The sequence below is a fragment of the Protobothrops mucrosquamatus genome, unplaced genomic scaffold, assembly GCF_001527695.2.
Source record: "Protobothrops mucrosquamatus isolate PMUCROS unplaced genomic scaffold, P.Mucros_1.0 scaffold_154, whole genome shotgun sequence".
Classification (NCBI taxonomy): domain Eukaryota; kingdom Metazoa; phylum Chordata; class Lepidosauria; order Squamata; family Viperidae; genus Protobothrops; species Protobothrops mucrosquamatus.
The window spans coordinates 1,516,927-1,544,673 of record NW_015386230.1 but is presented as its reverse complement, the minus strand read 5'-3'; the positions used below and the strand labels follow the sequence as shown (position 1 = coordinate 1,544,673).

At 37.6% G+C, this 27,747-nt stretch overlaps 1 protein-coding gene across 1 annotated transcript in view; it reads left to right on the top strand.

The window, feature by feature from the left end:
• Positions 1-9,524: 9,524 nt before the first annotated feature.
• Positions 9,525-27,747, top strand: part of LOC107291258 (coiled-coil domain-containing protein 85C-like) — a 44,817-nt gene continuing 26,594 nt past the window's right edge. Inside the window, exons 1-2 of the mRNA XM_015820247.1 lie at positions 9,525-9,603; positions 10,665-10,741. Of these exons, the coding sequence (XP_015675733.1) occupies positions 9,525-9,603; positions 10,665-10,741 (156 nt within the window). The remainder of the gene's footprint in view (positions 9,604-10,664; positions 10,742-27,747) is intronic.

The window sequence follows — 27,747 nt, the reverse complement described above, 5'->3', positions numbered from 1 at the left end:
TAAGTCGAGGACTAAACCGGTCGTAAGTCGAGGACTACCCAACCAGTCGTAAGTCGAGGACTTTCCCTGCCCGGGAGCGCCACACATGCGTGGTTCTGCCCCCTGCGCCGGCCGAGGCGTAGCTGGCAAGCGGCAGAGACGGAGCAGGCTGACCACCAGCTGGCCCAGCCCAAGGGAGGTAAGGCACCCGCCGGAAAAGGGGAAAAAAATGGCGGACAAAAAAAATGGCGGACAGCCTTGCTTGGCAACCCCCGTGAAATGGTCGATCGACCCCAAATGGGGTCCCGACCCACAGGTTGAGAACCACTGGTATACAGCATTTGTGTGATTAGAAGTTTATTTGTGTTTTTTGAAGTAACCAGCTCCCTAAAGCAGAGTTGACCAGAATACTTGATTATAATACAGTAGTCTGATTGGTAGGGTTGTGCAGGTACACATGCATGAGAAATGTTCTCATTAAGTTCTCATGTTCTGTATTAAGTTTAGCTCATTAACTTGACTGGGTAGAATGTTTATGAAGATCAAATAATAAGGAAGACTAGGAGTAAATCTGCCTCTTGTAATATTTCCAGAAACAGTCTACCATAAACCCAATTCCAAGGGAACATTAGTACCTCATCGAACCCCTTATTTGCATGGCCTGAAGAGGTAGATATGCCTTATTGGTAATAGCTGATCTCTATTCCATGAAGCCCAGTTCTTTGCTCTGAAGCAAAGCGGAATGGCATTTTTATTGTACCATAGCCTACCGCCTTCTTCCTTTGTGTTTCCCTTGTCAGTAAAGGCAAAAAGAGAGAGGCAGCAGCCTGTAAAGAAGAGGGAAGGGGCTATGCTGGGAAGATTGCTCAGAGGTGGTTTGGCAAGTATTCTTTGAATACAAGGGTTGGCAGGGATGAGAAGAAAAGCTTTGTTTGTTTTCAAGAATGGATCATGTTTGTTCAATCATCTCATGAACTGGATACTTCCTGAGCCTTTCTAGTGCTTTAGATTTATCCATCATTGAAAATAAACAGGTTTACTACAACTTATACCTCTTTGCTTCACCTATAGTAATAATTATGAAACGACTTGTTAGCTGAAAGAGAAAAAAGAGGGGAAAAAAACCCTTAGACTAAAATGAGGTCAATTTATACTCCACAACAGATGGAATGTTTTAAATTCTGCATACATTTATGATAATTACAAAGTGTCTTTAATGAGTTTAATTCCAATCCCACAAGCAGAAATTAGCTTTTCAGATGCTCAGGATAGGGAGATAAAAACAACAACAACAACAACAACAACAACAACAACAATAATAATAATAATAATAATAATAATAATAATTTTATTGTCACTTTGAATGTACACAAATCGCCATACATCAAAATGAAATTTCGTTGCATATAGCTCTCAAAGGGCCACCACCTCCGATATACACTCCTTGTCTGTGGCCAGCTCAAGTTTCAGATCATCCATTATAGTGTCTAGGGAGCAAACGATAGCAAACAGGAGAGATGGAAATGGAGCTCCATGTGGATTAGGCCTCAAATTAGCTTGTATTCCTGCACGACAACCTTGCCTCCTTTCCTTTTTCTGATCCTGACTCTTCCACCTTTTCCTCTCTCTCTTCCTCTGGGCCTGCCGACAGCCTCATCCAGTTCCTTCGCTCCATAAGCCCCGGGACCTCTCCTCCTCTGCCTCCTTTGGAAACAGCCCTTATTTGCAATAGAATCCGTCGCTGGGCCAGCAGTCAGATCTTGCTGCCGGCAGAACAATTTCAAACAGAGCCAACGACTTTTAACGATCTCACCAACAGTTCCGAAACATCCAATATCCAAGGATTTTCTAAGCCAGCAGCTAAAAATTGAAGCAGTCATTATATTTTGCTTTTCAGTTTGTGAATATAACTTCCAGGCTCCTAAACTCTACATGATCACACAAAATATCTTATAGCAGAGAAAATGATTCCTCTGCTACCATCTAGCCCAGTGTTTCTCAACCTTGACAATTTTAAGGCATGTGGACTTCAATTCCCAGAATTCCACAGCCAGCATTGCTGGCTGTGGAATTCTGGGAGTTGAAGTCCACATGCCTTAAAATTGTCAAGGTTGAGAAACACTGAGCCAATAAGCCAGCAATTGAATCCTGATTCTTAACAGCCTCAGCCATAGTCAGCAATGCTAGGGGATGATTATCCATCTTTGAAGTCTACCAATTCTGTAAAAAACAGAAACAAGAAAAAGGACTCTTAACAATAAAGACAGCTGTTGGCTGTTTTTTATGAACGACATTAATAATAACAAAAATGTTGACAAAATAATGAGAAGGCAAAAACAAAAAAACATGTACAGGGATTGTCCTCCAATTACAACCACAATTGGGACCGGAGTTTCCGCCAATAAATGATGTGATATTTAATGAATCATCATGTGACCATAACCAATTTTACAATCTTATTTGCCATGATCATTAAGTAAATCACCATCAGCATTAAACAAGTAACCCTTACCCATAGACTTTGCATGTCCTCAGAAGCCGCAACCATCATAAATAGATGCTGGTTGCCAAGCATCTGAGTCATGTTCTCATGACTTTGGGGATATTGCAGTTGTCATAAGTGTGAGGATCGGTTGTAAGTAATTTTTTCAGCACTGTCACTAAATGAATGATCGTGTTCTATCCCAGCCTATTGCCGTTCTTGTTAGAGGCACAAGGACCAAACCCCTGCTGATACAATAGGCTGGAGACTTTAAAACAAAACAAAATCCCTTTTATTTGGGTGACAAACCTGTCAATAAGTCCAAAACACAAACAGCAAAACTCAAGTCCAAAGGAAGGAAATAGTCCACAGGAACACGTTGCAAACAAGANGCGTTGCCTCTCATTGCCTTCTCCTTTTACTTTGGAGTAGTCGCATAGACTGTTGTTGTTTTTCTCTTGCTAATTGACGACGCCTGCGAGCATCAATTAGCACATCCAGGTGTGAGCCTTCCGAATCTGACTCATGCTCCTCACACAGCTGAGCTTCATCAGAAACACGACTGGAGGGGCCAGGCTCTTCATCAAGCCGGGAGTCCTGTAATTCATCAGAGCCTCCCTCTGACCCTGATGGCCCCTCAAAGGCCTCCTCCACCTCCTCCTCAGATTCCTCAGACTCAGCTGTTGGGAACACAGGCTGGCACAGAATCACAACAGATCGTTAAGTCAAGAGCTACCTGTGTTTACAAGCAGGTACGGTGGTCTTCAAGGTATGACAGTAATTAAGCACAGAATTAATGTCAAAGGTCATGACAGTTCTTTGAGGCTTTCAAAACATTCTGTAATATTGGCTGTGGAAGTTCTACATACGTATTACTGATAAACATTCATTTATCGTTGATTAATCCCCAATCTGGCTCTTCCAGAAATGCACCCATTTATCCCCAATCTGGCTGAGTCACCCATCATTGCTGCCATTGAATCCATTCATTTTGCTGTTGATCATCCTCTTCTCTTTTCTTCCACCTTTCCCAGCACTAAAGATATCAAAGTGTGCAAGGTATGATAATTTGAGCCTCATCATTTGTGCCTCCCTCAAGTGAAAACTCTGAGTTGATTTGCTCTGTGATTCATTTATTTGCTTTCTTGACTATGCCCAGATATCTTCTCCAAAACCAAAGTTCAAAAATATCACTACATTTTCTGTCTTGCTGCTTTCCAGCTTTCATTTCCATAGAATGCCACAGGGGATACCACCATTTGCTTGAATGATTCTGATCTTTGTAAGCTGTATAAATGAGAGCCAGTTTGCTGTACTGGTTAAGGCACCAGGCTAGAAACTGGGAGATTGTGCATTCTAGTCTTGTCTTAGACACTAAGCCAGCTGGGTGACTTTGAGCCACCTTGTTTTTTCTCCACCCTAGGAAGAAGGCAATGCAAACCACTTCTGAAATCTTGCCAAGAAAACTGCATGGACTTGTCCAGGCAATTGCCAGGAGTCAATATTGACCTGAAGAAGGAGAAAAAAAGAAGAAAAAAAGAAGTGTACAAATAAATGTAAAAACATGTAATAAACGAGATCAGAGAAATGTAAAAGGAAACCAGAAATGTACACAGCGATTTTTTTTGGCCAGAAATAAAACTCTGATAGAAGTTATAATGATTTTTCAATTTGGCTTCCAAAAGATGATTGCGGTGTGGCAAGACACAGGAGTAGATTATGGTCGACACTCTTCTTTCTACCTTTTTCCTCATTATTTCTACTATGTATTTCTTTCATTAGAATTGACATTGTATTTGGGACTTTTGTTTCCTCTGAGCTTGTAAATAAACTCACGGAAAGCTATTAGCCTGCAAACTATTTAGTGGCCTCCTGGGGGCTTAAAAAAGGATGGAGTGTTCCGTGCTCTGCATTTCTGTGAAATGTGTTGCTTTCTAAGCTGAGTTAGGGGACAAGTATTCCATTTCTCCTCTGACAGCCAGCTCAATTTCCTGGGTGCTGTTTCATCCATACAACCCCCTATTGTTCTTGTAAACTCTGTAGTTACCAAGCCACTGCTTGAATATAAACTCTTTGTGGAGGTGATGTACTTGGCTTGTGTCCAGTCCAGTTACATGTGAATTGACTCATATTATCAGCTTCACTAAGAAGACAAGACCAGGAAATTAACTCTACAGGAAGCTTAAAACTACCTACTCCATCTTATACTCCAATAAATTAATTGGATGTCTGCCTGAGCTGCTTCCAAATGTTATCTCATTGTTCTGGAGTTGTTTCAGCTTTTTTTGTCTAGGAAAAAAATGAGTGGGATAAACAAATACACTTTTATAGATTTTTACATTATAATAAGAATTCAGAGTAAATTCACAACAATAAGGCACAATTATTTCTATTCTTTTATTATAACCCCATAATTATATTTCCAAATGCTTCTTTCTGTTACATTGATACTTAACTTAGTTTACATCTATGGAACCCTTGATGCTCTCTGAGTTGCTTGTTTGCTTGCAGACATTTAATTACCTGACTAGGTAACACCATCAGCAGCCCAGTTCCTGCAGTCTACTCAAAAGGATAAATAATCTGGAGTACAGATGTGGTTGCTGGTGGGGGGACCTCAAACTTATCTTGCCCTGGTGTATTTGCCTCTGCTTCAACTCACCTCTTCCTGTTGCAAAAGGCTAGCAGCTGCCTCAACCAGATGTGCCCCAGCAGCATCTGGAAGAAGATGGCAAAGGCAGTGGAGGGCAGCAGCGGTAGGCAGTGGTGGAATGTAAGTTGGCCAAAAGGGGGGAAATGGGGGGGGCATGAGATAGCTGGGTGGGCAGTTGAAGCACACACTGCAGTACTAAATGCGGCTGGTTAGCAAGTGCCCAAATTTTGATAATGTGACCGTGGGAGTGCTGCAATGCAGCTTTGAGGACCGGTCATAACTAAGCATTTTTTCATTGCTGTCATAACTTCAAACAATCGCTGAATGAATGGTCATTAAGTGAGGACTGTGATAGTAGAAGCCAAGTTTATTTTCTGTAGAATTTCCTGCCTCCCTCCCTCCCACCCTTTTTATGCATTCACCATTTGTAGCAGATGAACAATGCTGACAAGATGTTGGAGATTAATCTTGAAGAGAAGCAGATAAAGGGCACCAGGTCACATTTCTTTTCAGGCAATTTGCATTGGCAGTAGCAGAGTTCATTCAGTTTTCCTTTCCTGCCACCCTATACTGACATAACAGGCCTAAGTGAAATTGAATGTCACAACAAGTGTTTTGCTTTCCCTTATGGGAGAGAATGCAAAGATCTAAATAGTTCTTTCATTTAAATGAAGATTAAGGTCTCAAGGCAGTGGTTTGATTGAGTGTAACTCTTTTAGTTCCCATTATTGGAGCTGCTGAGCTGTTCTTTGCTTAATTGGCAGCTAGAAATATATTTGGTACATCTGTAAATGCAAATGAAAAATGTTCTTGCAGTTATCAGTAAGCAATGATTTCACTACTAAAAAAAATAGGAAATGTTCCATTTTCTTGCTAAAAGTGTGTGTATAACTTTTTAAAAAGATGATTTGGGATGTGTATTTTTCATGGTGAATGTGGCTATTATTTTTTTAAGCTTATAGATAGTTGGTTAAACGCTCTGATAAAATAGATATTTAATGAGCATGGCAAAAGTCATTCAGAATAAATAAGGACAGAATTAAATAAATGCAATATTAAAAGCAATCTTTCAAATTATACACAAAGCAAAAGAAGTTCTAAAATGCCTTCATAGCTAGAAAGACTATAACAAGAACTGTACTTGACTACAGTGCAATTAATGACAATAATATCAATTAGAATTCAGGATAATATGACAATTATCTAGGTTTCTGCTGTAAGGACTGATACTGAAGAAGAGGAAGTTATTGAATTTTATGTTCAAATTCAGATTGAAATCGACAGAATATGCAAGCAAAGTATGCTGTTTGTAGTTGGAGACTGGAATTCCAAAGTTGGAAATATTAAGGAGAAAAAGGTAATTGTATCATCTAGGAAACTGAAATGAAGCAGGAGACTGCTTTAGCAATTTCAGCCAGTACAATGGTGTTTTTTTTCCATTGCTTAACACAGTCATTATGAGACTCTGGAAAGAGTGCCGAGAAGAGCAACAAGAATAATTAGGGTACTGGAGGCGAAAACATATGAAGAACAGTTACAGGAATTAGATATGTTTAAAAGAAGGACTAGGGGAGACATGATAGCAGTGTTCCAATATTTGAGGGGGTCCTACAAAGATGAGAGGGTCAGTCTATTTTCCAAAGCACCAAAAGGTAAGACAAGAAACAATAGATGGAAACTATCCAAGGAGAGAAACAACTTAGAACTAAGAGAGAAATTGCCTAACGGTGAGAGCAATCAACCAATGGAATAGTTTGCCTATAGAAGTTGTGGGCGCGCCATCACTGGAGGCTTTCCAAAAGAAATGGTATAGGATCTCCTGCTTCTACCATTTGTCTGGTTGGACTAGAAGACCTCCAAGGTCCCTTCCAACTCTGTTTTATTTTATGTTCTATTAAATTACCAAAATGATGCTTATATGCATGGACATTACCAAGTAGAGTACTGTACATAGAAATCAAATTGACTATATTAGTGATAAAAGGAAGTGAAAGAGTTCAGTTATAATGCAAAGGGATGATGGTGAAACAGATGACACATTTTTTCATGTGTAAGTTCTAGATTAAGCTAAAGTGGAAGAAGAAAGCCAATTTCCGTGATATGATCTTGAGCATACACCCATCATTTTCAAAAAGAATATCAGGAATCACTTTGAAGTCCTCTATCTTATTGTTTAGGAACCAGAGAATGTGGAATGAATCAAAGAAATTGTCAAGGAGGAGGGTTAAAAAAACTCAAGAAGAAAAAGGGAAGAAATAAAAGAAAACAAACTGGGTGTTAGAACAAACTATGAAACTTACCAAGAAAAAAACCCCCAACATTTACCCCCCCTCCACAAAAAAAAATCTGGAATCAATTTAATATAAGAATTAAAATGATCAGAAAGTTGTTAGAAGAGGTAAAAACCAATATTACAGCAAATGCAATGACACTGAAGATGGAAACAGAACAGGAAAAACAAATACTCTTCCAAAAGATCTCTGAACCCAGAAGGAGGTTCCAACTTCAAACTGATATGCTAAAGGAAGCCATTGGACAGATAGTAATTGATTCAAAGAAGACCAAACAAAGATGGAAGGAGCATACTGAAATTCTTATACAGTAGAGATGCCAACAATGAGACACCCTAAAAGATATCTTTTACACCTTAAAAGATATCTTTTAAGTGTAGTACTAGATTCTTTAGTACTAGAATATTGTTAGATCAGTACTCTACTCTGTACATTACCAAGTCAGAAGGTTGCAGGAATTAATGGAATATCTACAGAAGCAAGGCAAGTAATGTAAGAAAATGAGTAAAAGTTCTAACCAAGTTCTAAATAAGCTATGCCAGAAAATCCGGAGAATGATATACCCAACAAGACTGCAAGAGGTCAATTTATATACCAATACCAAGAAAGGAGCATTCACAAATTGTACAAAATACTGTACAATATCCTTAATTGCATATGTCAGCAAAATAATGCTTAGGATCATTCTCAGCAGATTAGAGTCCTACGTGAAAAGGGAGATGCCAGATGTTTAAGCTTGCCTTAGAAGGGCTGAGGAACACAAATCTTATTGCTGATGCAGGCTGGATAATTGAGAAAGTCAAACAATACAATAAACACACTAACCTAATTGATTATAGAAAGGCCTTCAATTGTGTCAGTCAAGTCAAATTGTTGAATGTGCTTAGAAAAATGGGTATGCTAAAATATTATTGTCCTCAACTGAAACTTACATACCAGTCAGGAAGTCAAAATACAGACAACATTGGTAAAAGAGTTTGGATCCAGGTTGGTAAAGGAGTAAGGTAAGACATATTCTCCCCTTATTTATTCAACTCATATATCTTGAGGGAAGCTAGATTGGAAGAAGGTGAGCGATTTAGAAATGAGGAACATATGTCAATAACTGTAACTACATTACTCCTATAGCTCAAATTGCCAATGATTTGCAAGTTTGAGTAATAAAAGTCAGGACCACAGGGAAAATGGGATTAAGATTAAATACATAGAAGACCAAACTAATGATAATAGATATAGCAACCATCCTTAAAATCAGCATTGAAACTGAAATGATGGATAATTTCTGCTTTTTAGGATTAGTCAGTAACAATAAGAGAGCCAGTTTGGTGTGGTGGTTAAGGCAATAGGGCTAAAAACTGAGACTTTGAGTTCTAGTCCCTGCTTGGATTTGAAGCCAGCTGGATGACCTTGGGCCAGTCACTTTCTCTCAGCCTAGGAAGGAGGCCATGGCAAACCACTTTTCAAAAACCTTTCCAAGGAAATTGCAGGAGCTTGTCCAGGCAGACTCCAAGAATCAGACACAGTTGAATGAAAAAAAAAAGTAAAGGATGAAGCAGTCAAGCAGGCAATTGAGTGCATTGTTGGAAGACTTGAAGGACTAAGTTGAACATAGATTTTCCGGCAGAAATGTGGTCACAAGGAATAATCAATGGCTTATTGAAACATAATCAGTCATCTAAAACCAGAATTGTTATTTCAATATTGTAATAAGATTTTTGAAAGTGGAAAATATCTGTAGCTCGGGTGTAGGATGAAGGTGAAGGTTCGTTCTCTGAGCTTTAGCAGAATGACCCTGACCTGATATAATCTCCCCATCACAAGACCCGTTACCAGCCTCCCACTGATGACTCACTCCTGACCCACTAATTCACACCCTCCAGTGACCCTGACCTGAAGTACCTCCCCATCACAATGACTCCCTTTCTGATGACTCCCACCTGGCCCATCACAAGACCCTCACTTGACACTCCCACACTCCCCTTATATAAGTAGAACACTGCACAGACATCCCCTAAACACCACTGAAGATGTTATCTAGCCTGGTAATGAAACCAAACCTTCAAGCTCGGAGACGAATCTTCACCCTCACTTTTGAAAGTGTCAGGTTTAATTGGAGACTATGAGGGTGGAGAGTGGCTTGGAATCTGTTTCAGGAAGCATAATGTCTTTCCTGGCACTGCTCAGTGTGAAAATCCTCAGTGAGTTAGAGCAATATGAAAATAGATCTCTCTGGCAACTGGTGTATGTCTTCAAATTCAATTTCTATCTTTTCCTAGTAATGGGAATTGAACTCCAATACACTTGGACATCACTTGGGCTAGCTGGGTAATTTTAACTTCATAACAAAACAACTTTCTAGCACCTGAGATGTATAGACTTCTATGGTTTGATGATAATTGTTTAAAAAGTATAGAAGATGTCAGGACACATAATAGCATGTTCATGAGAATGAAAGAGTTTTGATTATGGTATATTTGGCAGTCAGATTAGGACCTATGGCTACATCTGATATTGTGATGAAAATTGGTAAAGCTAATAATGCAACTGGTCAACATTTCAAACTAATAATTTCTTGAATAAAGTCTCACCTCCAATGTTAATATAGCCATAAGCCCCCCCCCCTCTCTATGCAGTTTTTTTTATCTCCTAGAGATATAGATGAGATGGGTGGCACACAAATCTAATAAACAAGTAGCTTTAATTTTCAAAGCTATTAAAATAGATCCAAGATTAAACATATTGAGTTATTAACACACTCCAATATATTATGAACTGGCCTTTTTAAAAAATAAGTGCAAAATAAATAACATTTCTACAGAACAACAGGCAGGTGTTTTGGAACCACAGTATCTCATGTTTATTTGGCTTCTTAGTAGGAGGGTGCCCACAGAATGTTGATACCCTAACATTTTCTGCTCTTTTCTGTATAGATTATTTTACACAAAGTATGCAGTGTATGATCTTGTCTTCAGCTGCTGTTTTCAAATTACTGAACTGAACCTCACTATTTCTCACAACTCTGCTGTAGCAAATGCAGACTTTGGGTTTACAGCAGGCTTTTTTCAGTTCTGTGTGTTCTTGAGTTCCTTTTTTTTTTTTTAGTCTTTAAATTCAATCTGAGAAACACCTTCACTGATCCTGCGGGCGTTGTTCTTTTCATGAGGAAATCCTAAATCTAGCAGTGAAGCTCTCTTGCCTGACTTAAAAGTACCATCTCGTCTGAAGATTAATCTCTCTTCCCCTCACTTCTTTTTTAAAGATTCATCTTCCAACTACATCAGACAACTTGAAACAAAAGTCAAATTGCTAGAGGATGATAACAAACTTCTCTCTCAGGTAGGTGGCTCTTCATGTTCCCCAATATTATTTGTTTAATAAATAACCATGTTTTTGTCCTTAGCAATGGATTAAACTGACCCTGAGAATTAAGAAGAACCCATATCTTCTACCAGCAATAATGGGACTGATGCAAGACTAACTTTTTTTTTATTTTGTTAAGCATTTGGGCAATATATTGTAAACATTTAACATATAAACAAACAAGAGAGGCAGTTAAGAAGAATAAAAGAATATGCTTTCCAGTTGGATGGAAAAATGTGCTGAACAAATTTCTAGGAGGGTGGTATCTATTTCAAAATGTTCTTGTTAAATTTTGTTAAAAGGAAAGTTTCCAAAGATAAAAAGTTGGCTTTTTTCTCCCCCTAAGTATGCATGTCAAGATTGTGGGGAGTGTCAAACTCTGGGAGACTCCCTCAGATTCCAAAATTGCAGACTTACCCATGCATGTTTGTCATCAAAGATGCTGTTTGCAACAACCTCAGGTTTAAAACCAAGTCCCCATCCCCAGGATATACACAGTAATCCATGGGGGGGGGGGGGAGGTTAACTCTTCCTCCTCTTTATGTTCCACATTGAACAAATTCTAAGAGAAAAAGTATTTTCTAAAATTGAAGCTTACACTTTGCTTACTCCTGCTGATTCTTATATTATGCCAAATTTAATAATTTTATTTAAAGATAAATTACTTTGGAGATGTTTAAAGATTACGGAACATGCTGTTAGGGATTGGGAAGGGGGCATTACTTTCCTTTCTGGCATATCTTAGGTCAAGTTGGCCATTCCCAACCTGCTTAATTTCACTCCCAGGGTATCTTCATATAGCTACAGTTAAAAGTTCAGTTCTTTTTGCATCTACCAACCTAAAGTCTCCTCCCATTTAAATTTACCAGTTTCATCATCCTCTTATGTAATTTTTCCTTACAGTAAATAAACTCATTCTTAGTAGCATTACAGAAAATTATGAAGCTTGCTTCTAGATCCTGAATTATGACTTTTGTTTTAACCTAGATTGTGTGGCCACAAAATTTAATGGTTCTGCCATATATTAGACCATTGGGACATAACACTCCTCTATCACCTACTCTGAATGGCAAGTCTTTGGATTAAAGGAAATGTTGTTTACTAAATATTCAACAGGATATACTCAATATGCAATAGGATATGAGCTTAAATTTGAAATCTTTCATATGGATGCTTCTTTCCCACTTACTGCAAACACCACTAGCTTTTTAGTAAGTGTAGAATTGACACTTAGAGATGAGGACTGAGTTCCCAAATCATGCTAAACCATAAAATGTATTCAGTTTCAGGGAATAGGTTTTGCTTATTCAGCTAATTATAGTCTATTAAATAAACTTTGTTCAGAAAAACCTTGATATAATGAAGTTAAAAACCAGATATAAATATCATAACTTCAAGATCTAATATAAAATTTAAGGGGAAGAACTTTTAGGGTATAAATGGTCAGAATGCAAAAATTATTGGAACTTGCATGTTCTGTTTATTTTTTTATGCATAATTTCTCAAAGCCTAGATTCACATAATAGACTAAGTCATAACACGGCTTGTTTAGGTTTGTCCTAGTGCATTGTTTTAATCCAGTCCCTCTCAGTTGAATGGAACTTACTGAGTTAAAGATAAACATAGTATATATTTAGTATATATCTTTTCATTCAGAATCTCAGGGCAGTGTACATATCCTCCTATTTATATTCCACAATAACAACCCTGTGAGGTATGTTTGGCTGAAAGAGAATGATTGGATCAAAGTGAGCTTCCATACTGTGGGTAGACTTGAACTTGAGTCTCTACTCCTAGCCCAGCACCTTAAGCGTCAATCTGGACGTATGTAAGCATTTCACAATTTCTGTTGAAATACATATGATTTTTAAGGAGCAACATTACATTTTAATTTTTTGTAGTGTACTAGTTATTTTTTCAAACTGTATTTTTTCTTTTTGAGTAAGGAATATGACTTTTAAAAATAGAGTTGAACAAATTGTCTGGAAGCATGGATTGGGTTGTTGTAATTGGCTTCCAGTTCAATATACTCTTGAGCCTATGTTTTCCTAACTTAGATGAATTACAAAAGGAAGAGTACAATAAGGAACGATAAGTAATAGGTGAAAAGCACATGGGCAACAAAAATACCCTACTACATAGGAATATGTTTTTTTAGTAGGCTAAGATTTTTGCTTAGCAGCTGGACCTCAGATTCAACAAAAGTTTGAATGAAAAATTCTTTGATCTTATAGGGTTTCTTGAATTCCTCAGTACTTGCTCTGACTGAGGAATTCCCTAGTGTTTAGATTGGAAGCTCTTTGGCCCTAGGTCCATTTAAATATATATTTTATAGGGCATTGTGAAAGAAAAGAGTAGATAGCAACATGAAAAGAACAAGAAATGAGATCTGTATCAACCTATATGACAATTTAGTACAAAATGTTTTATTGAAGATTACAGACTTTTTGCTCCCTTCTTGCTTGATCACCCGTTTTTTGATTCCTCTCCACAATTGTCAGTGAAAATTATGTGGCCCCTAAGCTTGCTCAGCTGTCTCTGATCTATTTCTGTACTCTCTCCCTTTTAGTATGCTGTTGTCTATTCTTCTTGTACTTCTGCAAAGCTTGAGGTTTCCCCTAAATATCTCTCTTTTGTGCATAGTGATGCCATTTTGACTGATTCTGAGCATCAGATGCAGAAGAATAACCTGTGGCCCTGCATGTGGGATAAAGCCCATCTCTTGGCTATGTGGATGATTGGTTGAATAATGCTTGGCAGCCATGTGTTTTATCTTCATTTATTTTGTACTGTATTGTGTATTTTATGTATTTTATTGTAAGCCATCTAGAATCACATAAAAGTGAGATGGGTGGCTACATAAATTGAATGAATATAAATCAAAATAAATAACAGTAATAATAATAAAAAGAAGAAATTTGCTTCAGTTTGTATGCATTGCTTTTGTACTAGGGTTTTGGCATCCCTTTGAAAAATTAGCAGGAGATTTTGGGAGAAGAAGAGAAAAAGCCATTCCTTAAAACAAACTTGTGGAATTTATAGAATATTGTGCCCTCTATTGTTAGAACCGTGGCAGTTACTAAGGTAATCAGAGCTTTTGTGCTATAGCTCCTTAATGAGAACTTTAGGCAATCCTATGAATAGGGGATAAAGCGGAAATTGGTATTGGCCAAATGAGGCCTGCTTTCCATTGGGCAGGAACTACCTGCTTAGAGTAGAATGGTATGGAAGGCAGCAAGTTAAATTAGAAGTTTCTGCAGCTCATTGTTTCTCTTTAATGGCTATCTAGATTTTTGCTGCTCAGTTATGGTCATCTAAGTCTTGGTTGTCCTCCAGAAACCTGAAGAAGAGGTGAGCTGGTATATTCTTCCCTGATAAGGAGCAGTTCTCAGTGTGGTAAGGTAAACAGTGCAGGGGTGTCTCAGAGGGGGAGGGGCTGGGAGCCCTAGTGCAGACCATTCATGTGTGTCTCTCTGTTCAGGGGCTTAGATTTTGACAGTAGGATTTTCAGCTCCTGAGTAGAGAGATAATGATGCATGGTCTCTATTGACCACCCAGGGTCTCCCCCATCCCTTGGAGACACTCCATGCTCCTTAATTGGGACTCTGTCCACTTAATGACCCACAAGACCACTTAGTTCAACCCACTTTATAGGTTTGTTGTTGTGAGGAAAAGAATAGGAGGAGGAAGGTGTGTTGGATATGTTTGCTGTCTTGAGCTATTTTAAAAATAATAATGGCGGGATACAAATTAATTCATTCTCTCACATGTCTATTAATTAAAATTACTAAATTATGGGAACTTCTCTAGAAGAGATCCTGGAAAAAACACTGGTCACAGATCTGTGATCAAAGATCAACTGACCTGACTTGGTCTGAGGCAACTTTTTTTGGTAACTACAGAGATCCAGATTATTTCTTGCATATAGTTATATTGCTGGATATCTAAATAATATTATAATACCACTGCTGCTGTTCCAGCTGCATAGTTTTTCATTTTGTAGCATTTAGAATCATGTAATTATCAACATTTTTTGAACTAATAAAAGAAATGATTGAATAATGAAAAAAATCAGTCAAATCCAAAAATGGAAGAGTTTGCTTGTTAGTCAAGGATATCTCTGCATGTGCAGGGGTGAGATCTTAAGAAAAATAAATTGACAGATATATATCAAGAGTATCTGTAACAACACAAAAGGAAATCAGAGGAGGTTCTGGCAAATGTCCTTTTATTTACATGACCCACATTCTGTCGCTATGTGTTGAAAGATTACAGAGCCGTCTGGAGGCATGGAAGCACATTTAGAAATATTACGCTTTTTCAGATGGGGATGGTGAGTGGAAGGAGATACAAAGGAGAGCTTGATACATTATGGAGCAGTCTATGCGCAGGTCAAATAATACGTTTCCTGAGTGAAGCATCCATGAGGAGAGAATCTCTGTGTCCTGAGGATTCTGTACAACAGAGATCTTTAAAACAAAAAGCTTGCAATGTAGTTTGCAGCCAAAAGATCAAATTACTTGGACTTACTTGACTACTATAGAGTATTCAGTTTGCTTCTGCAGTTTAGCCCTTGGAAAGATGCCAGCTAGACTTCCATAATCACTACCGACTTGCTAATCTCTTAATGCAAGGCATTGTTGAATGCTTAGTACCTCTGATTTCATCACTTTTAGGGTCCTGTCAACACAGTTCTCCGCCAGGAAGCAATCAACTTTCTAAAAAACATAAAATGTCATCACGGAAGGATAAAAGATACAGGGATCAGACTTCTTTTCAATTGTTGGCTCTGTTAGCATTTCAAGCTTTGAAGGAGAGTTCACAATTCATATTTGTATTGACTTGTTTCCTTGAACCAAACAAAACCAAACAGAAAACTCCAAAAGTGGCTTTTAAAAGGCAGTGCTCAGAAGGATGGAAAACAACTTGACTCATCTCCATACAGTTAACTTTTAGGATAGGGCTTCTTATGAGCAGGATTGCCTATTGTACAGTAGTGGCCAAAATTGTGGAAACCTTTTGGGAAAAGTGTACATTTGAGGTTTGATGGCTAATAACACCTTTTTTGGGAGTAGTACCATAAAATTATATATCAATGGAAAGATAATTTAATCAAGAATGTAATGCAACAAAGTTTGTTCAATTATCTGTATTCTATGAAAAGTTATAGCCAAATAACCAGAAAAAGGAAGCACAACTTGTTTAGATTGATATGAGGTAGCTTTCCTTCATCTGATTGTAGCCAATGAACATGAGTGTTTAGAGACCCAATCAGGTGTCATCTTGTGAGCCAATGAGATCACAGTAGGATTCAGTTATTGATGTCATGTATTGAAGCTGAGAAGAGGACATTTGTCAGTGTGTTATGTGATCACTATCAAGTTGGTTGGGTTTTTTTGTGTTCTTTCATTTAGTGAGCTTGTAAAACGTAATAAAATTAAAGTAATGATGCAGAGTTGACTGGTTGCCCAGAAAGTGATGTAATATAGTATTATTAAGTGAACAAGGCTACAGTTATAAAGAAATTAGAAGAAAAATTGGTGGAAACTTAACCAAAGGTGGCATTTCTAAGTTTTTGAAGAGGTATAAGGAGACTCAGTCACTACAAAACCACACTGGTAAAGGCAGGAAAAGGTGTACAACAGTAAGTGATGATAGAAGAATTAAGAGACTGTGCCTACGTGACAGAAGAAAATCATCTGGGTGTATACAAGATGAAATGATGCAATGCAATGTGAACTTGAGTGCAAAGACTGTTCAGCGCAGAATGCAGGAATTTGGCCTAAAATCTAGAATTCAACGAAAAAAGCCACTTTTATCTCTCAAACAAAGGTTGAAAAGACTAAACTGGGCTAAAACCCATGTTACCTGGATAGAGGAACAATGGGACAGTGTTATTTGGATTGATGAGACAAAGATTTCCCTGTTTGGTAGTGATGGCATAAAATACGTAAGGAGAAGAATCGGACAAGATTTGCATCCTGATTGCATTACACGTACTGTGAAACACCCAGTCAGTGTTATGATCTGCGGTTGTATGACATCAAAAGGTGTGGGCAGACTTTGTGTGATTAATGGGAATATAAATGGCCAAAAATACATTAATGAAATACTTGAGCCCAAACTGAAGACTTCTGCACATGATCTTTTCCAAGACAATGAAGCATTTATATTTCAACAGGATTCAGCTCCATGTCATGTTGCTGCTGTGTGCAAAAAGTGGTTTCAAGATAATCATATTCCACTGCTGGAATGGCCTGGGAATAGCCCAGACCTTAACCCAATTGAAAATCTATGGAGCCGACTAAAGAAACTTGTTAGTCAGAAGCGATCCAGCAATAAAACCCAGTTAGTAGAAGCAATCATTCAATCTTGGTTTCACATTATAACAGCTGCAGAACTAAAGGCCTTGGTTCACTCCATGGGAAGATGTTGTAAGGCCGTAATTCATGCTAAAGGTTACCCAACTAAGTATTAACTGACATGGTGATAATTTTTGTATATCTTGTTTTTTCTATGAGATTTTCTACGTGTTTCACTTTTCTTCTTTATAACTGCTATTCTAATAGCAAATCCTTCATAAAAGTTATTGCATTATGTTCTTGATTAAATTATCTTTCCATTGATATATAATTTTATGGTACGACTCCAAACAAAGTGGTGTTCATAGCCACCAAACCTCAAATGTACACTTTTCCCAAAAGGTTTCCACAATTTTGGCCACTACTGTATATATGGACATAGGAGGAGAAATATCAAATTGTTTAATTACATAAGACTCAAAATTCTGGCACTGAGATAATTTATGGAAATTAAAGCAAAGGTAGAGCTTTTGCACAATAATGCTTCGCTGCAACAAATATTCCGCATGTTTCCATGAAAACTGCCAGTAAGCTCATTACCAAAAAGCAACTGCCCGCATAGTTTGATTTGTGCCATTCAGTTCTGAACAGGAGAACTTCTAAAAATAGCTTTGTGCTAATCATTTGCCTCAGTGGTTTGTCATGTTCAGTTCTGAAAAGAAATGAGTCATAGCAAACTCTGTAGAATTTTAAAATGTATGTCATTCTGTGTGACTTTTTCCCCTTATTACCTTTAGCTCCCACCTTACAAGCTGTTACTTAGGCCCAGCCTCTTCATCATTCTGGAGGTCTTAACAGCGAAAGGGACATAGCTGAGTGAAAAAGCAAGCACACACCTTGCATGAAAGTCCCTGGTTCAACTTTCTGGCAGATTGGGTATAAATTATGCAGATTAAATTAAAGCAGTTAGTGCCCCTCCCCCTTTCCCCTCCCCCACTGAAAGCCTAGTGTTTTGAATAACCATCTGTTCTTCTAGCGCTGTTAAAAAAGGATTTCTCCATAAGCATTTTGTTTCAGTTGTGAAATAGAAATGTCTGCCCTGCACAGTCTCTAGTTTACCATTAGAATAAACATTAAAACCTTTAGATGAGGTTCAGGGGGTTGACTTTATTGTTATTTTTTGCATGGAATCAACTATAAGTCACACAAACAAATCCAGCACATTGGACCCATGCTATTCATTGGTCGCTTCAGACCCAGAAAAAAAAACCTCTGATTTCCATAGGGCAGGCATTTCAAGAGCAAGTCAGCAAGACTGAAAACTGAAAGGATGTTTTTCACTGAGTTCATGGCATGATTTCCATAAAAGCTTCACATTACTTCTTATGCCATGTCCTGAAGTACTTTCAACAAATCTGTGTGCTGGTACTGGGATTTAGATTTACATCAGCTATCCATCACATGTTGTTAATGCTGCCATGGTGGTACTAATGTCAGCAAGGACATATTTTCAGGAGTCATTCATACAGCTGAATCTTATATAGCCAAAAATTTTATAAGACTTTAATGCCTAACTAGCCTTTTATGGGCTCGGTTCGTTTTACCAGATGCATGAAGAAGGATTATCTTCATAAAATCATAAGCTGAAGATAAATCTTGCATTAAGATGAGAAGCAGGCATAGTTTCCTTTCATACTTTAATATGTGATTTTAAATATTTAGTCACCTGAGCTGTCTGTGAATTGGAAGAAAAAATTCTGAGGGCTTTGTAGTTTTGTTCATATTTATATTTGCCAGCTTTAAGAAGGCGGAAAGTGTTTCCTTCTGTCTTTTCAATAACTACTTTTTTTGTCCTGTTATATTCACAGCCTCTTGTGGTTCCCACCTCTATGTTCCTTAACACAGACCTTTCATTAGCAATAAATATTAATCCCCTCCCTTCCTCCCCCATGTACCCTTTTCTAGTTGGTGCTTGTTAGCTTTGCAAATGTGCCAATTATTTCTTTAAGGGACTTTGCGTGCATCTCCCACAAGTAACATAACATTGCAAACCTCTCTTTATTTCCCCAAAGTCTCCTCCTGTTTGTGGGGGTGGAAATTGCTATTATTTCAATGTACAACATCACAAGTCTGTTTCTGAACTCGAGAATGAGTGACTCATCGCATTAAGAGTACTGTTCTCTACATTCAACTTCTTGGACTCGAAAAACATAAAATAATGAATAAGTTATAATTTGAGTTGTTTTGTTGTAAAACGATGAAGTGTTTTGTGTGTGTTGTGTGTATCTCTCACACATAACCATGCAAAAAACATAGACATGCAAAAGCATACACGCATTCAGCATCCAAATGTTCATGAACTGTACAAGCTATGTTTTATGAGCTGCTTGTTTTGCTTTAGAGTTCTTAGCCCCAAGGGCTCTCGGATGACTTTAAAAGACTGGGAATTAAACATTCTTTAAATTCCTTTGTATATAGTTACATTTCAAAAACCCTTAGGCTTCAATTATATCTTTCCTGGGCAAAAATTTTTTTAGTGGTTATCAACCCCGTGATAGATATCCAGTGATTAAGAACCATCCAGGAATTAGAAAAAATGTTGGTTTTCAGACCATGTGTGAATCTAGCCTGGAAGTGTTTATATGGGCAGTAGGGATTCTGTTAGGGCAGAGCTACCCCAGGGGTTGGAATTTCTTTATCCTCTATAGCAGTGATGATGTTACCTAGGTTAGTAATGAAATGTCTGCAAAAAAATCCCCACCAAGTTCAGAGAGCACCAAGGACCCCACAGTTCAACCCAGAACTACAAATATTATCTTCTATTTGGTTCTTTTTTGTACTATCCACAGCCAGATTTGCCCAAATTCAATAGGCAGAAAGCATTAGAGATTTGGACATTCAATTTGTGTATCTCCCTTCAGTGGCTAGACAGGATTATTATTATATAAAAGGAAAACTTACCAAACAAGGAGTTTTAAATTATAAATGCCTTCAGCTAGTTCAGAAATTAATCTTAATAATATAATTATATTCTTTTTTAGCTATCTATATTCTATAAGCTCTTTATCTATACTGTATTTTCCTAGTCCAATTTCACTGTATTTTCAGTTTCTTTCTATTCTATATCTCTATATTTGCTTACTGGTACTGGTATGACTCCATTGTCATTCTGTATAGAGAATACACTCCTTTTTTCTAAACATTTTATCTGTCTTTTATGTTTTTTTTATTTCTGTTCTGTCAAAGTAAAGTCTTGCCTTTGGGATTACAGTCTCCATGGCAGCCATTTTGAAACAATACAAGTTCTTAAAACTGAAAGGCAGAAATATGTATAACAAGCTGAAAATCTCATTCCCATTTACTTATGTGATATGAACCCATCCTATGGAATTGTTAGTATCCCTTCCTCAAATGAAAGGTTGGGGGGGCATCTCCATTCAATTGAAGACTGCACACCCCTCCGTTCACACAAATCCCCTTTCATCTTAATGTAAGAAGTGTTGGCGATAAAGAGGCTTTCCTAAGCATCTTAAAAGAAGACCTAGAGACACATGAAATAATGCTGTACAGATAGTTCTTGACTTACCACCACAATTGAGGCTGGAATTATGCTCATAGGTCATGCCGGTCATTAAGTGGATCACCCTCTAACCTCACCCAATTTTATGAGGTTTTTTTTGCAGTGGTTGCTAAGTGAGTGCAGTGGCTGTAAAGTGAATGCCACAGTGTTATTAAATAATGGTCTGCAGTGGGTGATTTTTGGCTGGAAACCAGAAGCAAATGTTGGTTTATGTCAAAAAATGATGGCCATAAATGCAAACTGGTTGCTGGGCGCCCAAAATGTCATAATGCGAACGCAAGGTGAGAGAATGGCCATCGGAACTGAATCAAGGTTGTAAGTAGCTCTGTGTGTTCCCTTGTAACTTCAATTGGCCACTGAGTATCCAGTTGTAAGTCAAGGATTACTTGTATACAATTGCCAGTTCCATGTGTGAGAAAGTCTACGAATGCCATTATTCATTTCAGCTTGCCTCTGTAGAATGCACAACATATGATGCCACATGTAGCTTTGATGTTATACCCCATAGAGATGCTGACATTAAATATTTTTAAAGTTAATTTTACATTCTGATGTATCACACACCAAAACCCTTTATTAACAGTCTCTTGCTGTTTATCATCTTCCTTCATAGAATTATCTCCTGGCTGTCAATTATGAATTCTACTTTGCACCACTTCATTGAAATGCCTGTTACAGCACCTTTTCCATTGTAACTCATAATAATTTTTTGTTGCATATTTAAAAGCTGGGCTGTTGAACATTGAAATTTGGAGCACTTGATATTTTTCTCTTAATTTAGTCAGTTCTATACTGACTGATCTCTTTTTTAACTGTGGTGAAAAGCAGTATTATCTATGCATTTTTGCAATCTTTGTTTTAAAAATACATCTTGTAATATTTTCTATTTAAGTGCTCACATTTTTCTGTTGTTTTTTTGCTGTGTATCACACTCACAATAACACATTATTTAGGTGCATGAAAGATAAATATGCATATAAGGGAAGGAAAAATTTGTAGAGCTTAGGGAACTATTTATAAATATTGCTTTGCTTTACATTATAATTTTGCAATGAATAATATATTATTCCATCCCAGCTGGCTGGTTCAAACAACTTATCAGGAATTTTCAGAAAGGTAATCTAAGACATTTCAGTTTTTGCTTTCTGAATGTGGAAAAATCTTGATTGTACTATAAGTGGTTGGTTTTTGCTGCTGTTTGGGGTCAAGCTTACAGATACAAATGTTTACAATTTCTGTTTAGTGAGCCCATATTTTTAAACGGGATGTTCAGTTATTTGACAATTCGGCACCATTTATTGATGGTAAGAGCTTTAAGTGAATCGGTTATATACTGTATACCAGTGATGGCGAACCTTTTAGAGACTGAGTGCCCAAACTGCAACCCAAAGCCCACTTATGCATCGTTGAGTGCCGGGTGGGTGTGGCCCATTGGGTGGATGTGGCCCATTGGGTGGGCGTGGCCAATTGGGTGAGAGTGGCTGCGGTGGTAACGGCAGACTGGGTGGGACTAAAAAGTTCAATCAATCAATTCCAACTTTGCAAGATCTTTTTTTTTCTCGCGAGAAGTTGAAATTGACTGATTGAACCTTTTTTTTTTTTTTTTTTTTGCACACGGCGGCGGAGGCCTAAAGCGAAAAGGTTTTATAAAACCCAGCTGAAGGCCTAGGACTGGGGCGACGGCGCGCGTGCCCACAGAGAGGGCTTTGAGTGCCGCCTTTGGCACCCGTGCCATAGGTTCACCATCACTGCTGTATACTGTATATACTGTTACTATATACTGTAATAGAATTACAGGATAACAGAGTTGGGAGGGACCTTGGAGGTCTTTTAGTCCAACCCCCTGCTCAGGCAGGAAACCCTATACCATTTCAGACAAATGGTTGTCTAATCTCTTCTTAAAAACCTCCAGTGTTGGAGTATCCCCAATTTTTGGAGGCATGTCGTTCCACTGATTAATTGTTGTAACTGTCAGGAAATTGCTCCTTAGTTCTTGGTTACTTTTCTCTAGAAGAGAACAGGCTCTTCTCTTTCTGAACTAATTATTTTCCAGCCAATTTCTGAGGCATTTTGTACCAATAATGCTGCCTGGGCTGTCTAGATAGAGCTGTACTTAAACTCTCAACAGCTCCAGCCAGTATGGCCAATGATGATACTCTGGTTGAGGCAACAAATTTTCTCATCCTGGTTTTAATTATCAAAATTGTATTGTAAAATATTTCCTCTTAGATATCTTTCATATTTTCTATATGCATAGAAAAATCTAATAGGGTCATTGGATGGCATGTTTCACTTTATTCCTCCTGCTCAACCAAACATCCATACAATTATACAATCATAATAATTACAAAAAGTTTCCTGATTGTGCACTTTTCTTTTATTGTGTGTTCCTGTTTTTCTGAGACCCTGGCAAAAGAACCTTTTCTGCAATGCTTTCAGTAACATTTTTTGAAGTTGTTAAGAATTATTTAAGAGACATGAGTCCCAAAGACAGAGTTGCAGTACAGCAATATAGGTATCGTCAACTTACAACCATTTGTTTAGCGGCCATTCAATATTAGAATAGCACTGAAAAAAGTGACTTATGACCACTGCAGCATCCCCATGATTACGTGATCAAAATTTAGGCACTTGGAAACCAGTATGTATTTACAATGATTGCAGCATCCTAGGGCCATGTGATTTCCATTTGCAACCTTTCCAACTGGCTTCCAACAAGCAAAGTCAATGAGTGTCCCAAAGGTGTTTTTTTTCAGGAAGCAACTGGACTTTCTTGTTTTTCTTTGAAGACATTTCGTTTCTCATGCATATAACTATGTTGTACTCAGTCTAATAGTAGTATTAATGACAGGATTCATAATCTATTTTCTGGAAAATTTCAGCTATCTTCTAGAGGTTGTTTAATTTTCTTTTGAAAAAAATGAAAGCATAATGTTCTTTTTATAACAACATTTCATTCAAAATTCACTAATAGTAATAATGTCATTGCTCTGCCTCCAGTACCAGTCAAATGTTAAATTTGTTTTCTACAGTTCAGGGATCCTGATTTTCTTTTTTCCTCATTTGAAAGGACATATCCATATGATTTCTGTTTTCAGTTGCTTTGTCCTATCTTAATGTCTTTTTTGAGTTTGTTATTGTCTCAGACTTTATTTTAGCTAGTTTCATACAATTTAGAGGGATAACATCACTAAGAGAAATATTGTGCACGGATACCTGAAAAGGAGTTTACACAATATGTGCAAAATTGAACCATTCTCTGGGCAAAGTCCTACAGGAAGTACCTCAAGCATGAACAGCCAATTCATGTCTTATGTCTAAAGACTTGTGTTCATGTATCAGAGTGTCCTGGTCCAAAAGATTCTACAAATGAATGAGGCAGACTCATAATGAAATTAGTATGACTTCCCTTGGGTACTTCAAATTTGTTTTAATTTTCTGCTTTTTACCTACTGATTTCAAAAGTACTTTATTTGGTGACTCATTTTTTATTAATTGTATACTGCTATTACATGCTGGTTTCTCTTAGATTCTAAGAGTTTCACAAGAGTTCAGCTAGTTTACATCAGAGATTTGTATAGTCTAGACCAGTGATAGCGAACCTTTTAGAGACCAAGTGTCCAAACTGCAACCCAAAACCCACTTATGTATCATCGGGTGCCGGGTGGGTGTGGCCAATTGGGTGGCCGTGGCCTGTTGGGTGGGTGTGGCTGCAGTGGTAACAGCAGGCTAGGTGGAACTAAAAAGTTCAATCAATCAATTCCAACTTTGCAAGATCTTTTTTTTTCCTGCGAGAAGTTGAAATTGATTGATTGATTGATTGAATTTTTTGGGGGGCATACAGCGACGGAGGCCTAAAGCGAATTTTTTTTTATAAAACCCAGCTAAAGGCCTAGGACTGGGGCAAGAGGGCTCTGCGTGCCACCTGTGGCACACGTGCCATAGGTTCGCCACCACGGGTCTAGACTCTAGATTCATCTTCCTGGAGTGACTAATTAGATGTAAATTGACATTGCATGTCTAAAGAGAGAACAGAGCTAATCTCAACTACTAGTTAATGTTGAACTAGGACATTGGAAAGGGGGGGGGAAAGGCCTTCCAATAATTATAGTCATCTTGAAAAAAATATTTGAACTTTAGCATTTATAAATAAAACAGCAAATATACCAACATATGATGGTATATGGTATAATATATAAATATATGATATTTACAACATTTCTATTGTTTTTATCTTCTTCATTTTGAAATTTGACATGGCTAAAAGAAATCCAGAAACTTCTGTTAAGAGTCTTGGGATGGAACAATAAACATATTTGGAGGGGGGGCGAAATAAACATTGTATGGTTGGAAGTGAGGTATTGGGGAGGGAAGAAATCCAATATTTCATTTTTTTCAAACAACAATCTTGTTTTTGCTGGTTGATAGTTCTAAATTTTGCATACCCACTTTTATGATGATAAATCCTGTTGGCTAAATGACATTAATTTTTATTTCTAATTAAAATATTTATATCCCCCTTTCCATGAAAATGACTTTATGATATAAATCACATTAATTTCAGACTGTGCTGTCACAGAAATCATAAACACCATGCAAATATTAGAAGGAATTTTCAACGAGTGAAACTTTCTTCTCATTTTAGCTGGTAGTTATAACAGATTGCCAATTTTTCTCGAATATAGTTTTTTCTCCTCTCTGAAATTCTCTAATTGAAATTTGAAGGGTTGACAGTTGAGCCTTCTCCATGCAAAACCTATACTAAGCTCCATGCAATACATGCACTTTTGATTTTTTTGATATTTGCTATTTTTGTTGCATTTGCAGTGATTTTTCTCTCAGCTTTGCTTAGTTTTAGAGGATGAAATACAAGTAATCTTCGACTTACAACCATAATTGATCCCAACATTTCTGTTGCTAAGTGAGACATTTGTTAAGTGAGTTTTGCCCCATTTTAACACTTTTCTTGCCATGATTCTTAAGTGAATCGCTGCAGTTGTTAAGTTAGAAACACAATTGTTAGATGAGTCTGATTTCCCCATTGACTTTGCTTGTCAGAAGGTTGCAAAAGGTAATCACATGACTCTGCAGGGCACTGCAAAAGTCACAAATATGAATCAGTTGCCAAACACCAGAATTTTGATCACATGACCTTGAGGATGCTGCCACAGTCGTAAGTGTGAAAAACGGTCATAAGTCAGTTTTTTCAGTGCCGTTGTAACTTTGAACACTCACTGAATGAACTGTTGTAAGTTGAGGACTATCTATAAAATCTGCTCTTTTTTCATTCACATCAGCATCTTGAAACCAGCAAAAATGTGCTTAAATGTTATACTCTGGCAATGATAACTCACTGGAAAGTCAGCAATTTGCAAAGTTCTCTGAAATAGCCCATCCCTATTACATCTACTGACGAGGCTGCTCTTGAATTTAAGATTTGTCCAACAGTAACTAAAAACTCTAGACACCTGCATTATCATCAAGGAAGCTTTCCAATAGCATGGCACTTGACAAGATTGATGTTTGTTCCCTATCCCTTTGCAAGTTAGGCTACCATTTGGCAGCCTTGACAGTTCAAAGTAGAAGGTTTTCTGGGTGATAAATTACTCGGGAGAGGTAAAAAATAGTACTACAGTGACAAAGCTTATCTTAGGGAGAACAATTGCCTCACTACATTTTTAATGAAATTGTAAGGCTTGAAGGCCTTCAGATGCATTGGATTAGAAGTTCTGTCATTACTTGCATCGAGATACGATTATGACAATTGTAGTTGTTACTCTGTTAAATAATGTGAAGTATGCAGAGTTATTGGGAATCGGGTATTCTTTAAATCTACATTAATACTTTCACACACACACACATACACACTCGCTAATTTATTTCTAAAATGTACACCAACCTTCACCTCTCAAAAGGATCCCAAAGTAACAGCTTATGTTAAAATTATAAAATTTTGAGAGCCAGTTTAGTCTAATGGTTAAGGCACCAGGCTGGAAAGTGGGAGACTGTGTGTTCAAGTCCCACCTTAGCCATGAAAGCCAGCTGTGTGGCTTTGGGCCAGTCACTCTCTCTCAGCCCAACCTACCTCAGAAGGTTGTGGAGAAAATAGGAGGAGGAAGGTATGTTGGATATGTTCACTGTCTTGAGTTATTTGTAAAAATTATGAAGGAGGGATATAAATAAAATAAATAAATAAATAAAAACAAAAACAAAGGCAGAACGCAGTACAGCACTGCCGTTGTTACTGTTTCCACCTTTGACTCTTCCAGCTTGGAGAAATTAACAAAATGACCAAGAACCTGAGCATTCTGCAGTTGAGGATGGATAAACCATTACCATGGGACAATGATGTTGACCAAGAGGGACAAAACTAAAAGGCTTCACCCAGAGTTTAACAATTAGGCATATTTGGTGCTTTCAGTTTGAAAGTGGTTTGAAAGGAGAGGGGACAACATTCAGGAATGCCCATTTTATTTCATGACAATCTTACATGCTGGTAATTACTAGGAAAAGTGCATCCGTACAAAAGAGCTTTGCTACTAGAGGAATGATAGCCAAGGATAACAGTTGCAACAGCAATTCATACTATATTACTATTATTTTTGTTGAAATTAAGAAGATATAATTATTATATTTGTTTTTTTAAATCATTGCACACTGTGATGGTAGAAATGGCAGCTGACTTCTGTTAGATGAATCTGCATGAAATTTGCTTCATGTATATATTTTTGCATATGATACCAAAGAAAAGGCTTGATTTGTTCCAAACCAAAGCAGGACTCGGGTCTTAAGTTTACTTTCTCCATCAAGGCAGACTCTACTACATGAAAAGGTTGTTGTTGTTGTTTTTAAGTTAAATTGGTCCCTGAGCTGGAAGGCAGAGTATTTCTCCTCTTAGAAACTGCAGATTGTCCCTGTTAGGTTGCAAATGAGACCCTTCCAAAGATTAAAGGGCAAAAGAGAGCTGCAATCTAGAACTAAAGCAGAAGTTTCCTGATAGTAAGAACAATTAGAGGAACGGCTTGCCTCCAGACGTTGTGGGACAGCCATTTGTCCAAAATGGTATAGGGTTTTCTGCTTGAGCAGGGAACTTCCAACTC